This window comes from Diabrotica undecimpunctata, chromosome 8, assembly GCF_040954645.1.
Source record: "Diabrotica undecimpunctata isolate CICGRU chromosome 8, icDiaUnde3, whole genome shotgun sequence".
Taxonomy (NCBI): domain Eukaryota; kingdom Metazoa; phylum Arthropoda; class Insecta; order Coleoptera; family Chrysomelidae; genus Diabrotica; species Diabrotica undecimpunctata.
The window spans coordinates 144,140,870-144,150,499 of NC_092810.1; the positions used below are offsets into that span (position 1 = coordinate 144,140,870).

The 9,630-nt window shown below is 30.0% G+C and overlaps 1 protein-coding gene and 1 long non-coding RNA gene across 2 annotated transcripts; one reads left to right on the forward strand and one right to left on the reverse strand.

Moving 5' to 3' along the window:
• Positions 1-2,070: 2,070 nt before the first annotated feature.
• Positions 2,071-4,525, reverse strand: LOC140448637 (uncharacterized). Its single transcript, XM_072541736.1, has 4 exons — positions 4,377-4,525; positions 3,860-4,316; positions 3,067-3,332; positions 2,071-2,273 (listed from the first exon to the last, which is right to left on the reverse strand). The coding sequence occupies exons 1-4, from the start codon at positions 4,403-4,405 to the stop codon at positions 2,159-2,161; spliced, it is 867 nt and encodes a 288-aa protein (XP_072397837.1). The 5' UTR covers positions 4,406-4,525; the 3' UTR covers positions 2,071-2,158.
• A 1,943-nt stretch (positions 4,526-6,468) lies between these two features.
• On the forward strand, positions 6,469-7,475 carry LOC140448167 (uncharacterized). Its single transcript, XR_011951661.1, has 2 exons — positions 6,469-6,925; positions 6,980-7,475. It is a non-coding gene; the product is annotated as an uncharacterized lncRNA (long non-coding RNA).
• Positions 7,476-9,630: the final 2,155 nt, after the last annotated feature.

The window sequence follows — 9,630 nt, forward strand, 5'->3', positions numbered from 1 at the left end:
GCAACAATGATGAAAAATAATAAAAAAAGAAAACCTAGAAAATGCTGGGTCAAACCTTGGTTGAATGCAGGACTGGGAAATTTGAAGTTACCCCAAGAGTTCTTGGATGCTAGAGACCTTCAAAGTTTCAAAAACTTTCTTCGGATGAACGAGTCCACTTTCCTTAAGCTCCTGGAAAAAATTAATCCCTTAATTCAGAAAAGAGATACCAATTTTCGCCAGTGCATTCCATCAAGGACAAAATTAATTATAACTTTAAGGTATCTGGCAACTGGTGAAACGTTTCGATCTCTAATGTACAATTTTAGAGTATCAGAATCAGCTATATCTCAATTTATTCCCATTGTGTGTAGGGCAATTTATGATGAATTAAAGAAAGATTATTTAAAGGTGAGTACCTAAATAACTGGCTGGTAGGGGCAAATGTTACATGTTAATTTTTTATAATTTATAGATACCATGTACAACAGAGGAATGGTTAAATATTGCTAAAGATTTTGATGAAACATGGAACTTGCCAAATATTTTGGGAGCCATTGATGGCAAACATATTCTAATTCAGGCACAGCAAGAAGAAGGTTCTGCTTTTTATAATTATAAAAAACAGCATAGTATTGTGTTACTAGGTGTGGTAGATGCCAACTATAACTTTTTATATATAAATGTAGGTATAAATGGAAGAGTTTCTGATGGAGGTGTTTACAGAGAAAGTGACCTCTATAAAGCAGTTGAACAAAATGTACTGAAGTTTCCTAATGATAAACCTCTGCCACAAAGGAAGACTCCAGTGCCATTTGTTTTTGTTGCTGATGCAGCATTTCCTCTGTCAACACACATAATGAAGCCATATCCCTTTAGAAATATGACTCGTCAGGAACGCATTTTTAACTATAGACTGAGCCGTGTTCGCCGTGTGGTTGAAAACACTTTTGGAATACTTGCCAATCGTTTTCGCGTTCTCTTAAATGTAAATCTTTTGGTTCCAGAGAAAGTAAAAACTATAACTTTAGCCTGTTGTGCGCTGCATAACTTCTTGAGACACGAATTAAAAACAAATTATACTGGTGTCAATCCTGAGAGAGATATTAACAAAAAATACACACTGACTTGTGGTTTAGGTTCTCAAGGTGGTAATAGACCTAAGAAACTTGCCATTGACATAAGGGAAGAATTCAAAGAGTATGTCAATGGAGTTGGTAGTGTTTCTTGGCAAGAAGATATGTGCTAATGATATAATTTTTTTGGACAAACTATTTTTTCTTAATTTTATATGATGTAAACTTTCACTTTTCTATTGTCAACTGTTATTTTTTAAAAGTCATCTAAATATTCACCTGTTCTCTAAATATAAAAATAAATGTTTGTATGTCCTTTATAGAATCATAAACTATACATTTTTATATTTTTGTTTAATTTTTTTTTTGGCAATGCACTAATTGTTTTTGTATTGCTATTTTTCCTCTTGGACAATAAATTTGATATGTAACAAATAAATATTTACTAAAGAAATAAGTTTTTTATTTACCAACACAAGTCAGAAGTGGATTATTTAGACGCTTCAGAGCAGAATAATATCCACAGATATATATTATAAACAAGTCATAAACATGATGGCAATTGAGGTCACACTTGTTATCACAAACAGTTCTGAAGCTGTTTTCTTGTGGCATTTTTTGTTTAAATTATACTAATTTCTTGGGCAATAAACCACAATTACTTTTTAACTGTAATTTTAACCACAATTAATAATTGTGGTTTATTGCCCAAGAAATTAGTATAAGTTATCACAAACATTGTGGAATGCAGCCAAAGAATCTGGGTCCAGAGTTTCGCAGATGATATTGTAATAGTGATTAGAGGAAAATGCCCTTAATTACAGAGGATTGGTGTCTAAAAGAAAACCTTTCTGAAATTCTCTAAAACTAAACTAGTGGCTTTAACTAATAAGAGGAAGCCAAAGACTTTAATGGAACAAATATCCTATGACCAGCTGATAGAAAACAGTGTCTCACTTAACTAAGAAGGATGTTTTTTATTAGTACCTACTGTAAAAAACAATTTTTGGCATGACAAAGACAATAAACACAGATTAAAATATTTTTATTTATTTATAATAATTATACTATACCTAATATACAAAAAAATATAAAAAACTAAGCTACTCTTTTTTATTTTTACAAATACGTTTTGCTTTAAATAATTCTTTAAGAATGACCGCTTTCAGATCATCAGCAGTATCTTCATCCAACTTAGCCATTTCGGATGCCAAATATCTAAAAAACAAAAAATTAATAGCATTCAATATGTAGGTACATAACATACATAAAAAAGGTAAACTCGGTTTGCTCAATTGAGACCCATTTTGATAGATTCATAGTAGGAAACCTACAACACAAAAATTCTTACCTCACGCTATTAACAGCTCAAATGACATTACTCTTTAATTAAAAAAAAAAGAAGAATTATTGGAAATAGTGGGAGTGTATAATAAACTCATAAAATTTTGTGGAATTTATTTCTTCAAAATATTTTTATTTTGTACAATAAATAATTATTGATTGGCATCATTTTTGTGTTATTAATTACCTTTGTTAACTAAAATACATAAACATGAATCAATGATAAACACGACTGAGATGAAATACATGAGAAGAATAGCTGGAGTTACGAAGTTTGACAGATTCAGAAATGAAGACATAAGGAGAAAGCTGGAACAGGAACCGATAATGAGGAAGATCAAAAACAAACAATTGAGCTGGTTTGGCCACATACAACGAATGGAACAAAAGAGACTAACAAAGAAGGTACATGAAGCCAAAATGGGACACAAAAGGAAAAAGGGAAGACCGAGGAAGACATGGATGGACCAGATCCAGGATATATGTGAAAGAAGACACATGAGCGTAAGAGATATGAGAAACCTGGCCACAAATACTATAAGTGCTTAGAAGAAGTGGATAAAAGGCGGAACCCGACGACCTGAAGGGTATTAAGGATTATGAGAAAGAAGAAGAATTACAGGTTGTTCAAGAGACTAAATTTAAAATTGTTTTCTATTATTCATACCTGCCAAATAGTAACAGATCATTCTCTTCTGCAAGGGGTTTTGGTTCGTGCAAATTCTTCAGTGCTTTTGTAGTTTCTACCAAAATATTGTCCAAATGTTCGACTTTCCTTTTTTTTGGCGTTTGGACTACTACTTTATTCTGGCGGTGGATGGTGGATGGCGTATCCTCGAACCTATTCTCCTTATCACAGATATCATAAGAGGAATGGCTAGGCCCCTCTCCTGGGTCATCATAGACTATTTCTATATTGTCATAATCAGAATACTAGAATATAATAAAATAAGTTATATATAATATATATATATATATATATATATATATATATATATATATATATATATATATATATATGTATATATATATATATATATATATATATATATATATGTATATATATATATATATATATATATATATATATATATATATATATATATATATATATATATATATATGTAGTAAATTCCTACTACAGCAGAATTTTACTTATTTTGCACTTTTTAACTTTATTGTTGATATTGAAATCTAGGTATTTTCACATAATTAGAAAACATTAAAAAAATTTCTCGTTATTTTATCTAGTTTATGTTTTTCATGTTAATAAATTAATAAGTATATCACATCTCTAATCTAATCTCTTTCCAGATTTATTGTAAGAACACATGGCAACACTACCGTGTCTTCAATTCATTATATCCCTAGCTAACTTTTCGGACCCCCTATCTAAATGTTGTCCAGTATAAAACAATTAAGTATTTAGTGAACGGATAAAAAATAATTCTAAATATTACCTCAATGTCATCTCGAAAGCTTGACTTATCTTCTTGTAAAGCACTAAAGTCTCCCTCCTGAGTGTCACCCTCTACAGGATTAAGTAGATGTCCTAGGTCCAAATTGGACTCTCCCTTACATGTAACATTTGTGCTATCATTTAAAAAATATGCCATATCAAAAAACCAGAGTTTTGGCACGTAAATGTCGTCAGTGGATGCCCCACTTGCCTCTGATTTTTTTATTTTATTTATTTCCGTTAAGTATTGGGACCTAATTCCATGAATTTTCTTTTTTATGGCATCCACAGTTATAAATTTGTTTTCGTCCATTAAATTATTTTTAATATCTTCCAATGCCTGAATTCTTTTAATTTTGTTGTGGTATTGGCTGGATTTTATATTATATAGGCAAGGATAATTCTCATACAGAATTATTAATTTTTTGGTCAACTCCATTGTCCATATTATTGGTTTTCTATAAAAGATATACATTAATTTTCTCTCTAGCAATATTATAAAACAAACTTGTACTCACCCGGTCGTTTTTACATTAACTTTAGACATAGTATATCTATTTATCACTACTTAATAAACTTAATTTAAATCAAAACAACAATACACACGTGGACTAAGGGACGCTAAAGCACTAAAGATAGAGATAAGGTTATGTTTTATTCTGTATTCTGTAATCTATTATAAATTGTTATGTTGGCAACATCATTTTTAACGATAAATTGCAAGAAAATCGCATGAAAAATAGAACATGTTCTAATTTTTCGTCTAGCACAGGAATTGCATGGAAATAGCCCGTGGGCATGCGCAGTTCCATGATCTGTCTTGCATGGCTCTTGCCTAGCATGAAAATAGCATAATGTAAAACTGTCTTTATGAATTCTGCAATTTTTGATTTATATAAAACAACAATGAGTAAATATTTGTTTCTTTGTAGATTAATTGCAGTTAATTATTAAGACAGTTTTACATTATGCTATTTTCATGCTAGGCAAGAGCCATGCAAGACAGATCATGGAACTGCGCATGCCCACGGGCTATTTCCATGCAATTCCTGTGCTAGACGAAAAATTAGAACATGTTCTATTTTTCATGCTATTTTCTTGCAATTTATCGTTAAAATTCATGTTGCCAACACAGGGTTGCCAGGTCAGATTTTATGTCTTCAGTAGATTTGCATTCAAAAAATCAGTAGAAATCAGTAGATTTTAATTATTGATATATATATATATATATATATATATATATATATATATATATATATATATATATATATATATATATATATATATATATATATATATATATATATATATATATATATATATATATATATATATATATATATATATATATATATATATATATATATATATATATATATATATATATATATATATATATATATATATAACAACTCAGTCTACACTTGCTGGCAAACAAATATACAAATATTTTATAAAAATAAAAAATATAAATTCATCAGATATTGTAAAGACCTCGGAAATAAAAACGAGACGGGGAAGTCCCGGATTTCGATTCGATAGTTATAAATTATCGTTTATAACTAATAAAGAAGAAAGAATGAAGCGTTTATTCATACATTCGAGAATTGATGCATGTTGCATTGTGTATAAGAATAAATGAGAAATTATTTTTTCCAAAATTTATAATTGAGCACTGATATAATGATGACTTTTTGAAAATAATTTGATCATCACAGATTATTCAGTAGATCTATATACTATTTCAGTAGATCAGTAGATTGAAGTTGAAATCAGTAGATCTACTGAAAAATCAGTAGACCTGGTAACCTTGTGCCAACATAACAATTTATAATAGATTACAGAATAAAACATAACCTTATCTCTATCTTTAGCGTATATCATAAATTGCCCTACACACAATGGGAATAAATTGAGATATAGCTGATTCTGATACTCTAAAATTGTACATTAGAGATCGAAACGTTTCACCAGTTGCCAGATACCTTAAAGTTATAATTAATTTTGTCATTGATGGAATGCACTGGCGAAAATTGGTATCTCTTTTCCGAATTAAGGGATTAATTTTTTCCAGGAGCTTAAGGAAAGTGGACTCGTTCATTCGAAGAAAGTTTTTAAAACTTTGAAGGTCTCTAGCATCCAAGAACTCTTGGGGTAACTTAAAATTTCCCAGTCCTGCATTCAACCAAGGTTTGACCCAGAATTTTCTAGGTTTTCTTTTTTTATTATTTTTCATGATTGTTGTTACAACCGCAATATTCAACAATAACAATGTTTTCTTTTCTTTGGTTGACATCCTTCACCCTTTTAATAACCATAAATAGTGTATATTTATTTATTATATTATTTATTTTAGTACTTAATTATATTTATTTAAAATAAAATAACCTCAAATTGATAAATATTTTCTCTGTTGGCAACAATGAAAGTGGGATCTAAAATTGCACAGAAATATCTTTGATGTAAAAAGGTCAAGCTAGGCAAGAGATGTGCCATGCAAGACGGACTTGCATAGCATGAGACTTGCATAGCCTAGATGTAAAGCTGCCTTTAGAAATTTTTTTAGCAATTACCCTTTGATAGGGCGCGTTCAGCAGACGGAGCAGCTACCGCTCCGCTACTTCCGAATCCATCGGTTAGCGCTGGACCAAATGTCATAAGTCAAAACCTGCTGGATTCCGCTACCGCTACCTTATCTGTCAATGTCAAATAATTTGTCATTTTAAAAATTAAATATTTTTGTTCTTTGTTTACGTTTGTCAGTAGATTACCAATTTAGCTTGACTTTTAAATATTATTTAACTTTACGTCACATTCATATAATAGGAATATAGAAAGGAATGACATAATTAGAGTATTAGTGGAAGAACTTGCGGACGAGGAAAATAATATCCAGCTAATTGGAAATGTTGTGGATCAGTTGACACAAAATGAAGAATTAGAGCTAAATAATGTTGAGAGAGCTCAAGTGCCTCCTAATCAAAATTTTTATGAGGAAACCATTCACCAATAATATATGGGAGATCTTTTTGTAAAGCATTTTCGCATGAGTAGGGAATGTGATGAAGTAGGTTTTAGTAAAGATTATTAGTTCTTTGAAAACTACATATAAATATTTTAGGTAATTACTCAGCAACTAGGAAATTTAGGAGTTATACCCATTTCAATTCAATACCCTACAATTCCTTTAGATAAAAAGTGGAACATCTATTAATGTGGCGAAAAGGCAAATAGAATGATGATACTTGTATATATTTTGGTTCATTAATATTTATGTTATATTTACAAACTTTTCTTATTTGGCTTATAAACACACTTTCCTCTGTAAAATAATTAATTTTAATAAAACAAAAGCTACTAAAAATATATCATTTTATTTACAACATTTTACAAGTTTTATTTACAGTGCTATAAATGTAGTTAATACAATAAACTGATTTGGAAGAAGAATATATGAATAGTATGATTACAAAAAAAAATAACATATACAGTCACAAAATAAGATAACAAATCAATTCAGAAAAAGTCACAAGGTATAATGGTATTAAGTTATCTAATGCATGCAGATAATGTAACACTAAACACAATACAAAAGCTGAAGTCGAAAGTATTACAAAGTTGGATCAGAATTATCACTTTTGAAGGGGAAAACTGATAGATTAAAAATTTGGAGCTTCTTTGAAGAGTTAGCTAATAGAAGAGTTCTGGGAGTAAAGCTGTTATAAGAGTAATTGAATCTATGAAAAAAATATAAAAAGTCTGCACATACCTAGTTGCAATATTGGAGAATAATAAACAAATATTTTGGAGAGAAGTTTGAAGCAGGTGCACAGGCTGTTGATAATTTTAAATAGAACTATTAAGTCTCTTTGATTTCTATATACCTCAAGAGAAGTTCAGTATACATTCTAATGCAACATATTCACAGTATACATGCATCCATACAATGGCATGACAGAAAATTGGACAGTCTTAAGTTTCAGTTTAGATGCAATGTAATAGGGGGACAAAACTGTAGACCAGTAAATGAAAAGGGATCTAACCATGGAGAAGGAGATCAAATAGCAGAGATGTAAGAAAAATCTTTGATGGTTCTCTTCACAAATCCAAGTAGCTTCATAGATTTCTGTATTGTTGTGGAAATGTGTGATTTATAGTTAGAGTCAAGGTTCACACCTAGATCCTTGGTTTCAAAAGTAGAATATATGGTTAAATTGTGTTTACTATATTCGAATATTATTGGGGGATGAGGAAGGTGCAAATGAAAACTATGACATTTTGACGCATCCAAATACCATTTTGTGTGCTCCACTTAGAGGCGATCAATATCCTTTTGCAGACTTCGGCCTGGCATTTGTTTATTTTAAAGCATTTTGAATCGTCAGTAAATATATAGTAAATTTTCACTTACTTGGAAACAACATATTAGATAGTTGACAATTAGATTAAACATTACACACAATTATCATCTAAATAAGGAAAGCTATATAGTGCCTGAAAGAAAGACTTTGATATGTAAGTAATAAAACCATCAATGAATTGAAACAATAATTACATCTATAGGCATGATAACAACAGAACTAAAAAACCAGAAACAGAGAGGAATAACACCAGCTTTCAGAACAAACAATTACTTAAGCAAATATAATAAGCACCAGAGCCAACATAAAAAAACATTTATACAGTGGGGTATAACAAACTTAATCAAAAACCCAACATACAATATTACATCTGTTAAACTGGTAGAACCTTAAACAAATGTATACCAGAACACAAAAGAGCTTTCAACAACAAAAAACAGAGTCTACATGCACACTTCACCTTTTATATCATAATAATTCATTTAGTGAACAATTTCAAATCCTTATATTAAGAAATTTATGAACCCTCACACTGCACCATAGTGAAAAAAAAGGACCCTTCTGGCTGTATATCTTTTTAACTCTATATACACACAAAATTAAAATCTAAGTATATATCTACACATTTCTTTAAAAAAAAACCTTAATTTGTGTTAGTTAGAAGTGAGAATCACTATATGATTCACGCAGCCTTGTTGACTGATATCGTATATTACAGCAGTGTGCATCACATGCCGATTCACACAAAAACAAGTCCATATGATTCATGCGACCGTGTTTATCAATGTAATATCGTTTATTACAATTATATATCCATTTCCACAATATAGGCCATTTTACAGAAAAATACAATTTTGCTCTAAATGAATATTATTTATTTCCAACTGTTAGCCCGTAGGTGTTTGTTGATTTCACTGTGTACTCTGTGCAATTCTTTATACTGTGAAAATGAGTTAAAAAAAACAAGAGAAACTAAATAGTGTAATGAAAACAATATTTTTTTAATATATAAAGTTTTTGTTAATTTCTTATTAAAATAACAATGTATCTAAATAATAGTTTTCGTTAAAAAATAAATATATAATAGTTGACTTAAGTAGTTTTTATCAGTAACCCACTTTTCAGGCTGTGAGAATCAAACATTGGTTCACATATTTCAGAGGCCAAATATAGTTTCTGTTGCTTACAGCCGTCTACGTTTAAACTGCATTAATGATACTTTGATATGAGAGACCACAATTGCTTCTCAGAGCTTTCATAATTTGTGATGTGTGAGTATTACAAATGCGTGTGTATTCGATATTTGATTCTCGCGGCTGTAAAATCGTATTACCCGTGTATCACATTATGCTTCTCATGGCAGTGAGATGTATTAAAATATACAGATATAATTCTGAATGACCAATTTGAG